At 45.2% G+C, this 21,928-nt stretch overlaps 2 protein-coding genes across 2 annotated transcripts in view; both read left to right on the top strand.

Moving 5' to 3' along the window:
* The window catches only part of LOC132394810 (uncharacterized), a 68,611-nt gene extending 53,852 nt beyond the window's left edge, over positions 1-14,759 (top strand). Inside the window, exons 8-11 of the mRNA XM_059971217.1 lie at positions 10,700-10,801; positions 11,539-11,643; positions 11,968-12,008; positions 14,652-14,759. Of these exons, the coding sequence (XP_059827200.1) occupies positions 10,700-10,801; positions 11,539-11,643; positions 11,968-12,008; positions 14,652-14,759 (356 nt within the window). The remainder of the gene's footprint in view (positions 1-10,699; positions 10,802-11,538; positions 11,644-11,967; positions 12,009-14,651) is intronic.
* Positions 14,760-18,060: 3,301 nt separating this feature from the next.
* LOC132394530 (uncharacterized) overlaps positions 18,061-21,928 on the top strand; it is a 46,754-nt gene continuing 42,886 nt past the window's right edge. Inside the window, exons 1-2 of the mRNA XM_059970811.1 lie at positions 18,061-18,359; positions 20,736-20,807. Of these exons, the coding sequence (XP_059826794.1) occupies positions 18,215-18,359; positions 20,736-20,807 (217 nt within the window). The 5' untranslated portion in view covers positions 18,061-18,214. The remainder of the gene's footprint in view (positions 18,360-20,735; positions 20,808-21,928) is intronic.

Below are 21,928 nucleotides of genomic sequence, written 5' to 3'. Positions count from 1 at the left end.
CAGGAGAAGAGAGTTAGAGAAGTGAAGAAATTTCAAATGCATGTGGACTAAACTGTTGTAGAACTGGGTCAGGGAATGTGAGGTATACAGATTCAGCAGGTTCTGAGAGCACAGATGAGATTTTTTCAATCTTTTTATTAATATCAACATGATAAGATTAATACATAGATATTGGGATTACAAACTTACAAAACTGAAATGAACATAAAAGGATACACAAGCAATAAGTACAGTATAGTTGCGTCTTCCCAAATCATGAATGATACAAATATCATATAAACGAAACACAAAAAAAAGTAGGTATATCATGTTGAAAAAAAGCAGAAAAGAGAAAAAGAAAAAAAATATCATTACCCTAAGAAAAACTAATCTAACAAACTAACCACTAACTAATAAAGAAAAAAAAGGGCTGTTTATAGTATCTATAAAAAGATAAAAAATCATCAGTGTCCCCAACTTCGATCCTCTCAATATATATATATATATATAAAATCAAAACCGGAAAAACAAATAGGATTGGAACAGGATCAAATGACATCATGTGAAAATATTGAATAAATGGCCTCCAAATCTTTTCAAATTTAATAGAAGTATCGTATACGACGCTTCTAATTTTTTCCAAATTTAGACATAACATGGTTTGAGAAAACCAATGAAATATGGTAGCGGGATTAATTTCTTTCCAATTCAACAAAATAGATCTTCTAGCCATTAATGTAAGAAATGCAATCATCGGACAAGCAGAAGAAGATAAATGAATTGACTCCATCATTGGTAAACCAAAGATTGCAGTAATAGGATGAGGTTGTAAATCAATGTTCAATACCATGGAAATAATATCAAAAATGTCTTTCCAATATTTTTTCGAAAATGGACATGACCAAAACATATGAGTTAAAGAAGCTATCTCAGAATGACATCTGTCACATATAGGATTTATATGGGAATAAAAACGAGCCAATTTATCCTTGGACATATGAGCCCTGTGCACAACTTTAAACTGTATCAATGAGATTTTAATCAATAGGCATAATAACAGGACACCTAAAACAACCATCCCTGAATCAGTAAACATCAACATGGTTTTGTGAGAGGGATATCATGTTTGATTTATTTATTGGTCTCTTTTTACAGCGATAATGTGCTGTGGGAAAAGGAGGATCTGCTGTGTTTAGATTTCCAGTGAACATTTACTATGGTGTCATATCAAAGGTTATTGTGGAGAATGTAAAACAGGAAGATGACAGTCGGCATAAATGGGTCTTTTCTGGTTGTCTGGATGTAAAAGTGGATGCCGCTGTGTTTGGTTCTGGAAACAGAGATTTTCATAATTTTCTGTTATGTTTTTGCTGTGGGAGATGAAGGTACCAATGATATGGTGGTTAAATTTGACACCAGCTTAAGGAGGAAAGTAAATTGTGATAAGGACGTGTGGAGGATCCAAAGTGATGAGAATGGGCAAATCATCTGACAAATGGAGTGTAAGGTGGCAGAATGTGGAATTGTTCATTTTGTCAGGGAAAATGAAGGAGCGTATTATTGAAATGGGGAGAGGCTGCAGATGAGAGGGAGCTGGGTTCACTGGGTATCATTAGCAACTGGGACAATTTCAGCTTCAGCAAGTAATCAGAGAAGGTATCAGAATGTCACATTTATTGTAGAGTGAACTGACTATACAAGAGTTAAAACTATCTTCAGTTAAACTGGACACGTTCAAGTTTATTGTCATCTGACTGTACATAATACAACCAAATGAAACAACATTCCTCCAGACCACGGTGCACCCACAAAACACAGATCACTCACAGCACAGAAATCAAAATATCACCACAAATACATTAATAAAACATAATTCAGAGTGCATGTAGTGTGCAGCACAGGTAAACAGTAAACAGCTTGCTGAGGGGGAGCAGTTCCTAGTTGCTGGGTGTCAACATCTCTGAGGATCTATCCTGGCCCAACATCTTGATACAATTACAGTGGCAGCGGCACGACAGCGGCTATATTTCCTGAGGAACTTGAGGACAACTGGGATGTCACCACAGACACTCACAACTTTCTGCCGATGCACTGTGAAGAGCTTTCTAACTGGTTGCATCACCGTCTGGTGTGAGGGGTCACTGTACAGGATCAGAATAAGCTGCAGAAAGTTGTAAACTCAGTCAGCTTCATCATGGGCCCCAGCCTCCCCAGCATCCAGGACATCTTTTAAAGGCGATGCCTCAGAAAGATGGCATTGACCCTTCAGGCCCCACATCACCCAGGATATGCCCCCTTCTCATTCCAAAGATCAAGGAGGAGGTAGAAGATCTGAAGACACTGATGTGAAGTGTCAAACCAAACCTGAATCAACGATGGGATGCTCGACAGCTGTGACAGGGTTTGAATGCTATCACCTCTTATAAAGTTAAATCAAGTGACATGGGAGACAGCAGAACTTTACTTCCAGATGAGCTCAATGTTTTCTCTGCTCACGTTGACTATCAGAACATGGAGGAACCATCGCAATCTCCCACATCCCCCGACGATCTGATTATCTGAAGTGTGGGTTGTCTTCAGGAGGGTGAATCCCAGCAAAGCATCTGGTCCGGACTGGGTAACTGGCCACGTACTAAAATGCTAATCAACTGTCACAGGCCAAATCAAAGTGTTGATGAATCAGCATACAGGAGGGAGATTGAAAATCTGTCTGAGTGGTGTCACAACAACAACCTCTCACTCAATGCCAGAAAGACCAAGGAGTTGATTACAGACTTCAGGAGAAGGAAACCAGAGGTCCATGAGCCAGTCCTCATTAGAGGATCAGAGGTGGAGAGGGTCAGCAGTTTTAAATTCCTGGGTGCTGCTATTTCAGAGGACCTGTCCTGGGTCCAGCATGTACAGGCAGTCCCTGGGTTACGTACGAGTTCCGTTCCTGAGTCCGTCTTTAAGTCGGATTTGTACGTAAGTCGGAACAAGTACAACCGGTATTATTTAGTGTCAGTTAGTCAAACGTTTGTCTTAGTATATTGTATATATTTTACCTTTCTGTGCATATAAAACACTTAAGAAACATATGTATTCCAATAATTAAAACACTGCATTGCTTAGTAATAATTGTAGCTTTCATCGGGGCAGGGCGTTTCACATGCTCCATTATTCTCACTTTATCCATTATCCTTTAAAATTGTTCCGATCATTGACCGACTGTAGCCTAACGCTTTTCCAATGACTGATGGCGTTTCACCTCTTTCCAAACGCTTTATTATTTCCACTTTATTTTCGATCGCGATCGCCTCCCGTCAATGGAACAGAAACACTGCGGGTGGCTGGTGCCGAGCTCCGCCGGCTTCTGAGGTCCGCTGGGTCCTAAGGACCACCGCACTGAGACAGGCTAAATGGGACAAGTGGGGGCTGTGCTGGGCTTGGGTATCTGATCCTCCACATATTCCACGTGGGAATTTAAACTGGAGGTGTTTGTTTTTTTTTTACGAGGTTGAGTTGTGAGCTCAACATCAACCCGGCACGGACGGTACGGGAATCATTGGATCCACATCAACCCGGCACGGATGGTGCGGGAGTCACTGGATCGACGTCAACCCGGCACGGACGGTACGGGAGTCACAGGATCGACATCAACCCGGCACGGACGGTACGGGAGTCACAGGATCAACATCAACCCGGCACGGACAGTACGGGAGTCACTGGATCGACATCAACCCGGCACGGACGGTACGGGAGTCACCGGATCGACATCAATCCGGCACGGACGGTACGGGAGTCACTGGATCCACATCAACCCGGCACGGACGGTACGGGAGTCACCGGATCGACATCAATCCGGCACAGACGGTACGGGAGTCACTGGATCGACATCGACCCGGCACGGACGGTACGGGAGTCACTGGATCGACGTCAACCCGGCACGGACGGTACGGGAGTCACCGGATCGACATCAACCCGGCACGGACGGTACGGGAGTCACTGGATCGACGTCAACCCGGTACGGACGGTACGGGAGTCACCGGATCGACATCGACCCGGCACGGACGGTACGGGAGTCACTGGATCGACATCGTCCCGGCACGGACGGTACGGGAGTCACTGGATCCACATCAACCTGGCACGGACGGTACGGGAGTCACTGGATCCACATCAACCGGGCACGGACGGTACGGGAGTCACTGGATCGACATCAACCCGGCACGGACGGTACGGGAGTCACTGGATCGACATCAACCCGGCACGGACAGTACGGGAGTCACTGGATCGAGATCAATCCGGCACGGACGGTACGGGAGTCACTGGATCCACGTCAACCTGGCACGGACGGTACGGGAGTCACAGGATCAACATCAACCCGGCACGGACGGTACGGGAGTCACTGGATCGACGTCAACCCGGCACGGACGGTTCGGGAGTCACTGGATCCACATCAATCCGGCACGGATGGTACGGGAGTCACAGGATCAACATCAACCAGGCACGGACGGTATGGGAGTCACCGGATCGACATCATCCCGGCACGGATGGTACGGGAGTCACAGGATCAACATCAATCCGGCACGGACGGTACGGGAGTCACTGGATCGACGTCAACCCGACAAGGACGGTACGGGAGTCACTGGATCGACATCAACCTGGCACGGACGGTACGGGAGTCACTGGATCGACATCAACCCGACAAGGACGGTACGGGAGTCACTGGATCGACATCAACCCGGCACGGACAGTACGGGAGTCACTGGATCGACATCAACCCGGCACGGACGGTACGGGAGTCACCGGATCGACATCAACCCGGCACGGACGGTACGGGAGTCACTGGATCGACATCAACCCGGCACGGACGGTACGGGAGTCACTGGATCGACGTCAACCCGGCACGGACGGTACGGGAGACACTGGATCGACATCAACCCAGCACGGACAGTACGGGAGTCACTGGATCCACATCAAACCAGCACGGACAGTACGGGAGTCACCGGATCGACATCAACCCGGCACGGACGGTAAGGGAGTCACCGGATCGACGTCAACCCGGCACGGATGGTACGGGAGTCACCGGATCGACGTCAACCCGGCACGGACGGTACGGGAATCACCGGATCGACATCGACCCGGCACGGACGGTACGGGAGTCACTGGATCGACATCAACCCGCCACGGACGGTACGGGAGTCACTGGATCGACATCAACCCGCCACGGACGGTACGGGAGTCACTGGATCCACATCAACCGGGCACAGGAGTGATCTGTCACTGGATCGCACCTCGGTTCTTGAGCCCGGCGCTGATCTCACTGCGCGACCAGCTGACCGGAACCGGGGGAGGGGGGAGGTCGGGGGGGGGGGGGGTCAGGGTCAGGGTGAATCTTACATAGAAAAATTTAACCCAAATACAATGTTAAACAATCAACACAGTGGCAACGACTTACAATGGCGGATGGTGTTCTCCTTCCTCGGTTCGTAAGTACGAGTTGTCTGTAAGTCGGACGTTCGTAACTCGGGGACGACCTGTAAATGCAATTCTGAAGAAAGCTTGGCAGCACCTGTACCATTTCCTTAGCAGTTGGCAGAGATTCGGCACGACATCTAAAACTTTGACAAACTTTCTAACATCTACACTACTATCGATGTGCAGTGGAGACTATGTTGACTGGCTGCATCATAGGCTGGTATGGAAATACTAATGACTTTGAATGGAAAACTTGACACAAAATAACAGATTCTTCCCAGTACATCATGGGTAAAGACCTCTGAACCATTGAGCACATCTACATGAAACACTATCATAGGAAAGCAGCACCCATCATCAGGGATTCCCACCAACCAGGTCATGCTCTCTTCTCACTGTGGCCATCAGGTAGAAGCTACAAGAGCCTCAAGACTCGCTCCACCAGTTTCAAGAACAGTTACTACCACTACATGAAACCAAATCAAACTCAATCCTTCTGTCTTAACACGATCCATATCCCTCCATCCCCTGCAGATTCTTCTGTCTGAACACGATCCATATCCCTCCATCCCCTGCAGATTCTTCTGTCTGAACACGATCCATATCCCTCCATCCCCTGCAGATTCTTCTGTCTGAACACGATCCATATCCTTCCATCCCCTGCAGATTCTTCTGCCTGAACACGATCCATATCCCTCCATCCCCTGCAGATTCTTCTGTCTGAACACGATCCATATCCCTCCATCCCCTGCAGATTCTTCTGTCTGAACAAGATCCATATCCCTCCATCCCCTCCAGATTCTTCTGCCGGAACACGATCCATATCCCTCCATCCCCTCCAGATTCTTCTGCCTGAACACGATCCATATCCCTCCATCCCCTGCAGATTCTTCTGTCTGAACACGATCCATATCCCTCCATCCCCTGCAGATTCTTCTGCCTGGCTGAATGCCTTTTAAATGCCTCCCCACCCCTGGCAGCCCACTCCAGACACTTGACACTCTGTAAAATAATTTGCCCTGCACATCTCCTTTAAACTTTTTACCATTGATCTTCAAGCTACAGCCTCTAGTTTTCGACATTTCCACCCTGGGTAAAAGACCGACTGTCTACCCTATCTATTCCTCTCATACTCTTATAAACTTCTGTCAGATATTCTGCCTCACCCCTCAGTCTCTGACACTCCAGATAAACCAATCAGAATTTGCCCAATCTCTCTTTGCAGCTCATACTCTCTAATCCAGGCAGCATCTTGGTAAAGCTTTTCTGCACCCTCTCCAAAGCCTCCACATCCTTCCTACAACTGGGCTAACAAACTGCACACAATATCTGTACAATGTCTGCAACTCTGCCAATATTTTTTTGTCATCAGAAAAGTTACCATCTAAATTTCCACCCAAGTCACTTCTACATTACAAACAACAGAGGTCCCAGCACAGATACCTACAAAACACCACGAGTCACAGACCCCCACCCAGAATAACAACCATGCTGAAGAGTAGTGGTCACCAACCTTTTTAAGCCCAAGATCCCCTGCCTTGGCCTTAGTGAAAGGCAAGATCGACCCCAGATCGATTAGTTACACGCATGCGCACCAGGGCAGAAAAGACCGGAAGTAAAACCCCGCAACCTGGAAGTAGAAATAATGTACAAACACCAGCGGTCACTACAATTTTTTGCACCACGGACCGTTTTAATATTGACTAGATTCTTGCGGACCGGCCGACGCGGGGGGGGGGGGGGGGAGGGTGGGAGTGGTTAAGCCACGACCGGAATACAGCGATACTCGAAGCAGGTTCCTTATGTCCAGTCTATACTGCAATTTAGTTTTCGTGGCTCTCTGCATTTAGCTTCTGTCCCACTTGTTCATGTTTTAGCCACTGAAAAAACTCGGAGGGTTTGTCTTTAAGTGCAGGATGCTTGGACTCAAGGTGCCAAAGCAATTTTGAGGGATTCATTGCCTCATTACACAACCACTCGCCCGTCTGCTGCCAGGCGCCTTGGCCAGGTGCAGCTATTCCCGTACCGGGGCCGCGGTGGTCGCAGTCTGGAGACAGTGACTAACCGAGCGATGAGTGTGACAGGACGTGCGTCCGTCCCCCCCCCTTGTAGGATCTATCGGCCGACAAAAGTTTGGCTCGAGGGATGACTTTCAGTAGATCACAGCGAGGTAGCGGCTCTGCTACTTACGAAACGCTGAGGCCGAATTAGGTCGTCTGCGAATATTTTAGCGCCAGGTTCATGAATACTTGGTGTGGTAAGCAGGTTTAGAGGCAGCGCCCATCTGTCCGTTCTCCTGGCCAGTAGCAACGGCACTTCCCGCCGGCCGCACGTGGCGGCCAGTAACCCGCGGCCAACCAGTGATCCCTGGCGCAGGGTATCTCTGCGTTTAGGTGACTGATGACCTCACATGTATTCAAGTTCAACAGTGGGTGTGACAGGGAATGAGGAAAGGTGCAGCTGACTCATCGTTTCCTCCCGGCCCGGTGGTTGGGGACCACTGAAGTACACTGTGTAGTGCGGGGGAGCAAGCGCACTGGGCAGAAAGAACGGAACTAAAACCCCCCAACCTGCAAACAATCTCTCAACAGTATTTGTGTATTTATTTTTGGCACCTTTTGGCACATTGGTCCTCTTAAATCAATATACTGAGTACAGGAGTGGGAAGTTATGGTGAAGTTGGATATGAAATTGGTGAGGCCCAGTTTGGAGTACTGTGTGCAGTTTTGATCACCTACCAACAGGAAAGATGTAAATAAGGTTGAAAGAATGCAGAGAAAATTGGCAAGGATGTTGGAGGACCTGAGATACAGAGAAAGATTGAATAAGTTAGGACTTCATTCCTTGGAAAGTAGAAGCTTGGGGAGAGATTTGACAGAGATTTTGAAGGGTACAGATAGGGTAAATGCAAGCAGGATTTTTCCACTGAGGCTGGGTGGATCTACAAATAGAGGTCATGGGTTAAGTTTCAAAGTGCATTTATTATCAAAGAATGTAGAAATTATACAAGGTTGAGATTTGTTTGCTTACAGGCAGTCACAAAGCAAGGAACTCGAAAGAACTCATTTGAAGAAAATGAGACCAACTCCCCAGTGCCCAGAGAGCAAGAGAAACAGAAACACCGAAACAAATCATATAAACAATAGAAGCGAGCAACCACAACAGCATTCCAAACCAAACTGAGTCTTTAGATCCACATCCCCGGAGCAGCCTGCAGTAGGCCCAAAGCCTCGGTATTTACTTCATCGTTTTAACGGAGTAAACAGCTGCAAAGTGCACAGACATGAAGCACAGCAACCAGGGGCAGTCTCACAGCCTTAGCGTCACGGAGAGAGAAAGCCCCAGACTATCTGAGCTGGTGTTTAAATTCAAAGTTCAAAGTACATTTTATTATCAAAGTATGTATACATTATACAACCTTGAGATTCGTTTCCTAACAGAAAGCCGTCAAACAACGAAACATAAACACTAACCCCATATATCTGAAAAAAGTCTCTCTAACGCCAAATGTGCAGAGAATTACAAGAAACATGTCCAGGAGAAAGTAAAAGAATAAATTAACGTACAAAGAAGACCTTCCCTTCCCTTCCAGCTCCGAATGTTAACAAATTTGACAGGACTGATCATTCAGAGCTGGAAGGGAAATTGGTAATGAATGGAAGGTATGCTTCATGGGTAAGTTTATCGTGAAGAGGTAGTGGGATAAAATCCAGAGTGAGATAAAATTCCATGATGGGGCAACAAGGACAAAGAGAAAGGAGAGGCTGATGAATAGTCTGACCCACAAGTCTCCATGGAGACGGGAGACAGATGACACTGGGACCAAGAACAGAGAACAAGTTGCTGGAGGAACTCGGTGGGTCAGCAGCATCTGTGAAGGTAAAGGGGTTCCACACACAAACTGGTCCTGCAAAAGGGTTTCGGCCCCAAACATCGACTCTGCTTTGTTCTACCTGGCCTGTCGAGTTCCTCCAGCATTTTGTGTGTATTCCTCAGATTTCCAGCATCTGCAGATTTTCTCTTGTCTGAGGTAAAGGGGTTGTGAACATTTCAGGTTGAGACCTGATGCAGCTTGTTTTATTTTTACACAAACATTCACGGTTTGGTTCATATCGTTGAAAAACATCAAGGTGATGACCTGGGGGATAACTTTGGATTCCAGTTCATCTTCAAACAGTTCGGTGGGGAAGAGCTGAATCTATTTGTGATTAGTTAAACCAGTTTATCAGACGGTGTTCAGGCCTGTTAATCTTGAGTGTATAGTGATGGAAGTTCTGCCAATGGGCAGAGTCTCAGGTGAATGAGTTGTAGTTATAATGGGGAAAGGGATTTGGTGATATGAAGAGGGTTTGATTCAACACCTCAGTAACTCCTGCAATGTTGACTATAAGGTTGGGAATGTGAAAGAGCATTTGTGAGGGAATTGAGAGAAATTCTTTTTCAGTAATGTGGGGTGTGAAGAGGGTGGGAATTTAGGTGGTGGGTGCAAAATAAGAAACCAGCTCTTCCATCCCCCCCCTTTCTTGAGAGCAATTGGAAAGGAACAAAAACCACTACAAGAGAGGTGTCCTTGGATCGTGTGCACTGCTCACCACTGGATGTCCTGGACAACCTCTCCCCTTATCTGTATGAAATATCCCAGCATTTGGACAGTTCAGCCTGTACCCTTGAGCTGTTTAGTTTCAATGTTGGAATAAGCCACTGCCTGATGCTGTGAGCAGCTGTTCCAGTCCTCAGCATCAGAACAGGATTCACAGTCAAACAGTGGAACCTCAGTGTTACAGCTGGGGTTGGTTTTTGTTAACACTGGCAACTTGATGTCAGTCTCAGCCCTTGAGATCATGAGGGAATACAGCAGAGAATATCGACAGTGGCTGTTGTCTTATCTGCTGGACATGTCCAGAGGGAAGCTGCAGTCTATCTGTTTCCACATGCACAGTCACTGGCTGAGGGTTTATCTAAGTTATCAAATGTAAAACAAATCCTGGTAGCAGCCACAAACTGTGTTTTGTGTCTCTCTGAGCTCCCCATTTGCTGCAGTGGTGAGTGAACTTCTGAACCTCCTTCAATCCAAAGCTCTGACATCTGATCCATTTCAGAGTTGTTTGGGTTGCTTGATGTTTAGGACATGCAATATCGTCACCAATCGAAACAACCTGAGTCAAGCTCTGTTACCCGGACATTTGTCCATTGATGCATGTGTTAAATCAATTCATATTGTGTGGTTATCAAATGTTGTAAATTTCCTTTTATTTTTGAAAAGATTCTCAGATGATCACAATTTGGAGGAAGTTGAAAACCGTCTGTGATATTGTCCTCATCAATTGTTTCATCATTGCCTGGATCGTCAGCGCTACGAGTTCTGGTATGTAGTCAAATGAACCTGTATGAAAGTGATGAACTCAGTTCACTGCAGGGTGGTTGGAATGCATTGAGTATCTCAGTCAGTACATTGTAAGATGCTTTATCAGGACCACCAGCATCTGCAGTCCTCAGCCCCACAACTGGGTGCAGGGAAACCTGCTGGAGGTTCAGACAGTAATGGCCAAACATCAACAGTTCAGAACCACCAGAAACACAGCACAGATCAGCTGAACACATACAGGTCAGATAAATCACTGGAGGGCACATAGGTAAACCGGACTGAGTGATGGAACTTGGGTGATTCAGTGACTTTCCAGTGAAATTTTCGGACAACTCCATAACCAATTTTTGTGGATGTCAGGAGAGTCAAACCATGGACCATGTGGGATGTCTGGCTGCAGTGTCGTGCACTCCTCAAGGTGCGGCCATTGGAACACCAGAAGATGCAGCCGGTGCAGAATATTGACAGCAAGTGACCAGGATAGATTAGACTGCAGGGAATAATTCAGGTCTGGAATAACAGGTCAGCGTGTTGTTATCCCACATCGGAGGCCATGCAGAGTCAGTTGGTTCAGTTATGTAGACAAAGTTAGCAAGTCTGGGCAGAGGTTGGTACATTTCCTGCCCTGTGGCGATAAGTGGAATAGTTTGGTTCTTTGCATCAATAGGCAGCTGTTATGGTCATTTACCTGATGAATTGATACAGGTTTACTTATTTGAATTTGTTTTTAATTACAGGCCTTTCCACCGTGGGAATCGTCACTATCGTCTTATCAATCGTACTGCCAGTTGTGTTCATTGTAATTCTGACGTACCGGATCATAAAAAAACGTTTGGACAAAGGTATCTGTCATTGTATTTTCACACTTGTGTATCAACTCCAGTCACATCTCCAAGTAATTTTAGACTCGTTTTAATAAAAAGATAGAAAAGAAAAAAAAGCTGAATAATCCTCACCCCCACCGACCCCCCTGGATTCCTGTGACCTGTGGGATGAAATTGTCTGACATTTTTCCCAGTTATGAAATTCTGATTTAAGGTGTCACCACTCTGGAATGATTCTGGAGTCGCCTCTGATCTGACTCCAGAGGGTCTTTAGAAAAAGTAGTCTGGAGAGGAACGTGTCTCAGCTCACTGGTGTTTGATCATGGTGTTGTCTAATTTCAGCATCATATCAGGTTGGTGTAAAGGATCCCAATGATGGTGAGGTGAGTGAGTGAGTGTTTGGGGCCTTTCTCATCCTCGATACAGTTGGGTGTGGGAAGGCCTCTCCTTCAGGCTGTTAATAATCTTGCTTAGATAATTAATTAAATATTCTTCTTTCAGACTGAAACAGCTAAAAAGCACAACTACTTCCAAGGTCAGTACAGTCAACAAAGATGTCTTAATGCACTTAAACTAACTATCGCTGCTTAAAACTGACGGAAACGACTCTGATTGTGGATGGAAGCGCCCACGGAGGAAGTGTGGCTGCAGATCGGGGTTACAATGTGTCTTTAAGGAAACAGGGTTTTAAACTCCCGATACCGACTATCTTGCTGGCAAACATTCAGTCTCTGGTGATCTCAGAGCCAGGGTGCTGAATCAGAGGGACATTAGGACTGCGTGTGGCCTTTGTTTCATGGAATCCTGGTTAATCAAACCCTGTGTGGATGAGTGTGTGCCTACAAAGACTTACCGCACATTCTCAAACAAAAAGCCGTGGATGAACCAGGAGGTACATCGTCTGCGGAAGATCTGTGGCATTCAAGACTGGCGATCCAGACTTGTACCAGAAAACCAGGTATGATTTGTGGAGAGTTATTTGAAGGGTAAAGAGATCATTTCTAACGAGGTTGAAAGCGACATCGGATGTACGACAACTCTGGTAGAGTTTGCAAGACATTACTCCTGCAAAGTGAAACCCAGTAGCATGAATGGCAGCAATGCTTCATTACCTGATGATCTCAATTCCTTCTATGCCCGCTTTGAAAGGGAGAACACAACTACAGCTGTGAAGATCCCTGCTGCACCTGGTGACCCTGTGATCTCCGTCTCAGAGGCCGATGTTGAGCTGTCTTTAAAGAGAGTGAACCCTCGCAAGTTGGAAGGTCCTGATGGAGTACCTGGTAAGGCTCTGTAAACCTGTGCCAACCAACTGGCGTGAGTATTCAAGGACATTTTCAATCTCTCACTGCTATGGGCAGAAGTTCCCACTTGCTTCAAAAAGGCAACAATTATACCAGAGCCTTAGAGGAATAACGTGAACTGCCTTAATGATGATCACCCGGTAGCACTCACATCTACAGTGATGAAATGCTTTGAGAGGTTGGTCATGACGAGACTGAACTCCTGCCTCAGCAAGGACCTGGACCCATTTGAATTTTCCTTTTGCCACATTAGGTCAAGGGCAGATTCAATCTCAATGGCTCTCCACACGGCTTTAGACCAGCTGGACAACAGGAGCACATATGTAACGATGCTGTTCATCGACTACAGCTCAGCATTTAATACCATCATTCCCACATTTCTGATTGAGAAGTTGCAGAACCTGGGACTCTGTACCCCGGTCTGCAATTGGATCCTCGACTTCCTAACCGGAAGACCATAATCTGTGCAGATTGGTGATAACATCTCCTCCTCGCTGGTGATCAACACTGATGCACCTCAGGGGTGTGTGCTTAGCCCACTGCTCTACTCTCTATATATTCATGACTGTGTGGCTAGGCATAGCTCAAATACCATCTATAAATTTGCTGATGATACGACCATTGTGGGTAGAATCTCAGGTAGTGACGATTGGGTGTACAGGAGTGAGATATGCCAACTAGTGGAGTGGTACCGCAGCAAGAACCTGGAACTCAAAGAATGAATTGAGCATTCACACAAAGCAGAAAGAAGCTGAAATTCGTGGAAGTGTTAGTGCTGCCCCTACAACGGCAAAAATGGCCTCTTTGGTTCGTGACTGAGAAAGCATTAAGTGTGTGGCTAGAGGACATGTCACAGAAGCATATCCCCATTGATGGCAAAATTATACATGAAAAAGCACTTAGTCTCTATGAGCACTACTCTGACGGGGTTGAGGAGAGTGAGAGTCAGAGATGGCTGGCTAACTGTGTAAAGTGCTACAGCCTCAAGAACTTAAAAATCACGGGAGAATCGGGATCGGCTGATGCCGAGGCAGCAACAGCGTTCCCAGAAGAGCACAAGAACCTCTTGTCATTATTCCCTAAACAATCCAGTATAACAACTATTTACATAGCGTTTACATTGTATTACATATTATAAGTAATCTAGAGATGATTTAAAGTGTACGGGAGGATGTGCGTAGGTTATATGTAAATACTACGACTTTTTATATAAGGGATTTCAGCATTCGCGCATTTTGGTATCCGCTGGGGGTACCGGAACCAAACCCCCGTGGATAAGGAGGGCTGACTGTATAGTATTTCTGTGTTTTTGCACGAATTTAATCCATTCAATATACGTATACTGTATAAAGTATACTGAATAAGATTGACTTATTTATTATTATTTATTTTCTTCTATTTTATGTATTGCATTGAACTGCTGCTGCTAAGTTAACAAATTTCACGTCACATGTCGGTGATAATAAACCTGATTCTGATTTTGTTTTCAACAACACCTTCCAATGAATTAATGCAAGGGAACACCACCTTCTCCCTCTTCCTCCTCAAGTTATAAACCATTCAAAGTTCAAAATATTGACATTCCTTCCTCAGGGCCTGATTCTTGCAAGTCCTGGCTAAGTTCACTTTGAGAATAACTGAACCGCACAGACTATAGTTATCCAAGAACGGTACCAGTAACTACTGGTGTTTGTAGTGTAAATGTTCTCTGCTGATTCACAGACTAATTACCAAATGAAGTCTGTCACCGAGAGACAGGAATCAGGAAAAGGGCCGATGACCCCAGGTTTGGTTGGGGAGTTGTGTATTAAAGAAGAGTTTAATGGATGAGGGAGGGATAGAGAGCTTTATTGGGGGTAAATTCAAGATAAGGAACAAGACAGCTCAAAGCACAAAGTGATGACGATCAGGTTGTCTCAGGTGGACAGGAGGAAAGGGATGCAAAAATACAGAAACTTGTAGACTGAGAGAGACGGGGAGTGAAATGTAAAGTCAGAGGGTCTGAAAGAACAGATCAGCATTTTAATATTGAGCCATTGTCTGAGGGAGAACCATGTGGGGCAGTAAACTGGGTACATTACCATCACCAGGGAAGAGGTACTGAGCACATTGTCAGAGCTTCCATCTGCCGAGTCCCAGGTCAGGATGAACTTCATCCTGGGGTCTAAAAGAACAAGCTAGAGTTGTAATTTATGATTGATATTAATTTTCTCAAGTTCCCTTGATTGGGAGAAGGTTCCATTAGATTTGAAATCCGTTTGACACTCCTCAGCCCTCTTCCCTAATTGGTCAAAAATCTCCCTGCAACCCACAATAAATGCACTCACTATCAACGACAACACCTAATTTTGTGTAATTCGCAAACTTATTGATCAAGCCTTGTGTTTTTGCATCCAAATCACTGATAAAAGTATCAAATAACAAGAGTCCCTACACTGATACCTGCATCACACCACGAGTCACCAGCTTCTATAATGGAAAACAATTTTCTAACTTGGAACCAATTTTGAATCCCCCTGGAAGCCCCTGGATTCATGTCAGGATCATGTCAAAATAGATAACGTTCATTGTCCTATCTACCCTTTTGGTTATCTCTTGGAAAAAAAACTGTGAATGATACATCAACCATGACCTCCTGTACATAAAGCTATGATGTTTCCTCCTAATCAGATTCTGTCTAATGAAATCCTGGTAGATCCTATTGGTCAGAATTCCCTCCAGTAACTTCCCCACCACCGATGTCAGGCTGACCAGGCTGTAGTTCCCGGGCTTGTCCTTGCTGCCCCTCTTAAACAACAGACCAACACCCAGCATCACCATGAGAACAACAGAGGTTCCAGTGGGAGGCTCACCATCCCCCTGTCAGGGTAAATGGACAGGGAATATCTGTGGCTTTACCAGCATCACCCACATTCTCAGAACCAGTGTGGAGGAAGTGTTGCACGTTGAGAGATCCCCACTTTTGGATGAGACATTAAGCCAGAGTCCCATCTGCCTTCTTCGGGAAGGTGTAAATGATCCTTTGGTGTTATTTCTGTTACGAAGGATGAACAACTCTGATGGGCAGAGTGGCCCATGCCCCCCCCCCCCCCCCCCACTTTTTGGAGAATCGCAAATCGCTACTATTTCAATGCTGCTAACAAGGAAGTAAGAGAGACAAAAGGAAATCTGCCAGGGCAGTTGTTATTGATAACAGCTCACGAAAGTTAATGAGGGAGAGACACAGCTAAGGTGGAACATCTCCTACTGACAAAAGCCATTGATTTACTGCTATTGTCTTTTGGAAAAGGATTGTTTACTTGGTACTGTTCTAGTCATTGAAACCCCTCGGGACAACCAGAGTGGGCTGGTTTGATGGGTTACATCATCCCAACCTGATTGACACCTGAGACCCCATGAGTGGGGATAAAAGTGAGGTCTGGGGTAACACCCCTCAGACACACCAGGAGAAACGCTAGTGAGCAGCAGAAACCCACAAGACAGTGTGGGACATCGGAGACCGAACGAAGGGTCGGTAAATTTTAACTCTCAGTGTTTATAGCGAGACTGGTGGGGGTGTGTGTGTGTGTCCAGCCTTGCCTGGGTGACGAGTCCACCACTGAAGAATGGTCTAGCTAAAGGACGGAGGGGTCACACTTGAATGGCCACAACAACGACACATCGACGGATCAAAATCGTAAAGGATGGTTGGCAAAGACCATAGCTGTTACTGTTTGCGCGCTCTCTTTCTCTAGTCTCTCTCTCTCTCCAACAATTGCAACACATCGACCAACAACTACCGCAGCCTGCATGAACAGAACTGAACTTTATATTTCCATCTGACAATTCATTATCCCCTAGGCAACGATAGAGCTTGTTTTATTATTGATTATTATTATACCCGCACTTTTAGGTTTAGTATTGCTAACGTGTATTATCTGTATATTTGCATTGATATTGATTTGTATATTTTTACTAATAAACACTGTTGAAAATAGTACCACCAGACTCCAACGGACACTTCTATCTTTGCTGGTAAGACACCCAGTTACGGGGTTCGTAACATTTCCAAATGAGCAAAGGATTTCTCCCCAGTATCGGAAAAATAATTCTGTTAACCAACATCACAAAGCCATCTTTTATGTAACTGTTTGTTTCTTCCCCCAAGCTATCAGTCGCCTCAATACCCAAAGCCTGGACTGACGCCTTGCCCTACTGTCCTGTTTATTATTTATTGTAATTCCTGCACTGTTTTTGTGCACTTTATGCAGTCCAGTGTAGGTCTGTAGTCTAGTGTAGCTTTCTCTGTTTTTTTTATTACGTAGTTCAGTCTAGTTTTTTGTACTGTGTCCTGTAAACCATGGTCCTGAAAAACGTTGTCTCATTTTTACAATGCACTGTACCAGCAGTTGTGGTCGAAATGACAATAAAAGTTGACTTGACTTGACAAAGCCAGCTTTGATGACTGTTTGTTCAGCCTTACTCAGTACAAACTGAGTCTCATTCCCTCCAACAGTGACTGCACTTAAAGTACTTCACTGTCTGGACCAGAGACTGGTAAAAGATGCTGTGAGATTACAGGTTCTGTTTCTCACGTGGAGAAGTTCACTCTGCCCCCGCTCACAGGAGTTGGCTGAATTTTTCAGTTCCTGTGTGACGTCATTGAAACGATATGAAGAATGTAAAGAGCTGTCAGACACACTCCTGTTCCTGGCACGATGCAACATCAGACCCTGACATCTGAAATAAAGTCGCTGGTGACAATAAGTCTGATGTGCAGGTGTCAGTCAGCTGTCTGGGCATCAACCTGCCCTTCACAAGGAGACTTTCTCTCCTCGAATGTGCCCCTGACCAGATTGTGGATATCAGCCTGAGCTCCTCTGGATAAATGAGTGGGAGAACTTCTGTGACAAAATGTGTAATCGAGTCAGAGGTTGAGAGTTTCAGTGACTTTCCAGTGAAATTGTGGGGTAACTCCATAACCAATTGTTGTGTAAGTTGGGAAAATCAAACCCTGGATCATGTGGGTCAGTGTAGTGCACTCCCAGAGGAGTGGCCATTGCAACACCAAAAGGAGCAGCTGGTGCAGAATATTGGCAGGAGGTGACCTGGAAAGATTGGACTGGAGACCTCTGAGGATCAGGGTCGTGAATTGTCTGTTCCAGGTTTCCCACCGTACAGGACATGCAGTCGATAAGACTGGGCAGAGGTTGGCACATGCCTGTCCCCGCAGGGTGAAAGTGGAACAGTTTGGTTGTTTGCAACATTGTGCAGCTGTTACGGTCATTTGTCTGGTGAATTGTTACATGTTTTCTGATTTGAGTTTATTTTCACTTGCAGGTGATTCCATCAAGGATACTTTAATTCTTGCCTTGAAGCTTGTTGGCCTGATGTTGCCATTGGTGAATGTTCTGCTTCTGTTTTACTTGATCTACAAGAAGCAGTTTTATGGTATGTGACTTTACCTTCATCTATGAACTCCAGTTATCTCTCCAAGTAATTTCTGACTAATTTTAGCAAAGACATTAATGAATGTCTAAGAAAACTTGAAAAATCACCCCTCACACCGACACACTGTGACCTGTGGGATGAAACTGCATCATTTTTCACCCAGTTGTGAAGTGTTGGTCACAGTGATACCATCTCTTACCTGACTCCAGAGGGATCTTTAGAAGACGTCGGGGTGAGAGGAAGCTATCTCAGCTGTCTGATGTTTGACACCTGGTGTTCAACTTCAAAATGAAATCAGCTGAGGAATGAGGGACAGAATCCCCTTTATCCCAGTGATGGTGAGGTGTTTGCATGATAGGTATCCCTCTGATCCTCGATAGAATTCAGTGTTGGGAGGCCTCTCTCCGATCTTTCCCGGATATTTACAATAGTTTTGTTTTCAACAGCATCTTCCAGACAGTCAGCACAAGGGAACACATTCCCCCTCTTCCTCTCCAAGTTGTAAACTATCCAGGGTTCAAAATATTGACATTCCTTCCTCATGGCTGAATTCAAGCAAGTCCTGGCTAAGTTCTCTTCGAGATCTACTTCACCGTAGAGGCTAAAGTTGTCCAAGAGTAGAATCAGTGTTTGTACAGTAAACACCTCCGGCTGTTTCACAGGCAAATGACCAAATGAAGTCTGTCACCAAGCCAAGTAAAGCAAGATGAGGGCAGATGACCCCAGGCTCGGTCAGACAGTGGGGTATCAGAGAAAAGCTTGAAGGATTAAGGAAAGGGGGTGAGCTTTAGTGGGGTAAATTCAGAGGTAAAGAACAATTTACTGAAAGCACAAAGATCAAGCTTGCTGAGAAGGAGGGGATTAGAACAGAAATATAAAGGTTTATAGACTGCAGAGAGGAAGGGGAAGCGAGTTGGAAAGTCAAAGAGGTTTCTGAAAGTATTGATGAGCATCGAGCTGTAATCTGAGTGAGAACCAGTGTCGGGCAACAAATCTGAGAAAATGACAATCACCAGGGAAGAAACACTGAGTCAGTTGTTGGAGCTGCCATCTGACAAGTTGGATATCCAGATGGACTTCATCCTGGGGTCTGAAAGAGGCAGCTAATCACATACTTCATGCAGCAATTTAAATGTTCTCCCTGTTCTGAAAAGTTTCTATTAAATTGGACAACAGCAAACGTGATTGCTTTATACAAAGATACCTATAAACGGCAGGAGAATATGGGTTAGGGGGATGTGTGGATGTGAAACTTGGCAAGGAGATGGGGTAGAATATAGAGACAGATGAATCTGGAGACAGATACAATTTTCAGTACTGGAGTGATGTGTAACATTTCGAAGGGTTGATCCTGTGGGCAGATTGAAGGAGGGAAGCTGCAGAGACAGATGTATGATCTCGATCACAACCATCATGGCATCCTGATAAGTTGCTGCAGAAGTTAAAGGATGGAACTAGGGCATTATTTTTATATTCAGGATAATCTTTCAACACGTCTACATAAAATGTTCCAGCATGTGGACTGTTCAGCCTGCACCCTCGTGGAGTTCAGTTTTCAATTTGAACCAGAACACTGTCCGATGCCATTGAACAGCTGGAAACAGTGATGTTGTGATTCTCTGCATCAGAACAGGCTGTACTGTCAGACATGGAACTCAGTCACTGGCAAAATGTTTAATTGCCGTCCTCCAGGTCACTGGGATAATTCAGCAGAACTGATTTACAGTGGCCTGATATCCTATCCACTGGATGTACACACAGACAAACTACAGAGTACCTGTCATTTCCACATGTGATGCCTGTGGGTCAGTAAGTTATCAAATGTAGTGTTTCCAGAGGGATCCAGAAGATGCTTTTGGTCCCTCCCTGGTCTCTCCACTTGTTGCCAGTGTGTGAGAGCTCTCTGAACCTCCTTCAGTCCAATGCTTGAACGTCTGGTCCAGTTCTGAGCTGGTTGGTTGCCTCATGTTAGGACACTGAATATCACAATGAACCTGGCCAAGCCCGGGTTCATCTCTGTTCACTGCGGCACTTCATTGATGCAAGTTTTGAATAAGTTGTGTAGATTGTAACTCAGGGGGATTACTACCATCAGGGAGGAGGCACAGGAGCCTGAAGGTTTAGATGATTTAGGAACAGCTTCTTCCCTTCTTTCATCAGATTTCTGAATGGTCCATAAACCTGTAAAGATAATCTCACTATTTTTGCTCTCTCTTTCACAACTATACATCTCAGTGTAATTTATAGTCTGTTTTATTTATTGCTCTGTACTGTTGCCACAAAATGACAAATTTCATGATGTATATCAGTAATGATTAACCTGAGTCTGAATTCTGATTCTGAGAATTTCAAATGGTTTTAATTTCTTTCTTTTAGGTGGGACATTCTTCCAAACTTTCTTTAACCTGGTATTCTTACTTGGCATTTCTGTCAGCAATTCGATTCCAGGTAAGTGCTTGAACATTATTCTGTATTTACATGAAATGATGTACTTGGTACTGAGCAGAGGGATAGAATGAAGTGTCTCTGTCAGAACATTGTGAGCTGCTTCATCTGGACCACAAACACATACAGTCCTTTCGTATAATCTGTAATGTGCCCCATTAACGTGTTCACACTTTACTTATTCCTCAGTTCCACCATAATGCCTCACTAGATGAGTTCTCCAGTCTGGCCTGGCTGAACAGTGCCAGGATATTATCCTTCAATAGTAAAATATCCCCACCTCCTTTAATCCCTCCCACTCTGTTGTGTCTAAAACAATGGAACCCCAGACTATTGAGCTGCCAGTCCTGCCCCTCCTGCAACCAAGTCTCCCTAATGGCTACAACAGCATATTCCCAGGTGTTGATCCATGCTGTGAGCTCATCTGCCTTTCCTGTGATACTTCTTACATTGAAGTATACACAGTTCAGGACATCAGTCGCTTCATGTTCAAACTTTCGATTCCCGTCTGTCCGCACAACGTCTCCACTATCTGTTCTGACACTGTGGTTCCCATCCAGATGCAACTCCAGTTTAACAACTCCTCCTCAACCCCGTGCAGCAATCGAAAACTTTCCCACTCGGATATTAGTCGCCCTCCAGTTCAGGTGCAAACTGTGACTTCTGTACGGATCTCATTTTCCCTGGAAGAGAGCCCAATGTTCCAAGAATCTGACGCCCTCCCTCCTACACCAACTCCCTAGCCATGTGTTAAACTGTATAATCTTCCTATTTCTGGCCTCACTCACACGTGGCCTGAGTAGCAATCCTGATATCACAACCTGGAAGTTCTGTCCTCAACTTAGCACCGAACTCCTGAACTCTCTTTGCAGAACCTTTTCACTCTTCCTACCTACATGGACCACGACTTCTGTTTCACCTTCCACAGATGCTACACAAACTGCTGTGTGTTTCCAACATTTTAATTTTTTTATTAAACACGGAGCTGATAGATTCTAAGTAGTAAATATTGTTACGTACCCGAAATGAATTAAAAGAACCAGCAGAAATGGAACACACCTGGAGTCTGGTTTTGCTAGAAACAAAACACTATTTATTAGTATCTACGTAGTGTGTAGGCTGTT

The sequence above is a fragment of the Hypanus sabinus genome, chromosome 5, assembly GCF_030144855.1.
Source record: "Hypanus sabinus isolate sHypSab1 chromosome 5, sHypSab1.hap1, whole genome shotgun sequence".
Taxonomy (NCBI): Eukaryota; Metazoa; Chordata; class Chondrichthyes; order Myliobatiformes; family Dasyatidae; genus Hypanus; species Hypanus sabinus.
Note: the sequence above shows the minus strand (reverse complement) of the source record. Positions and strands in the feature narration are given on the sequence as shown.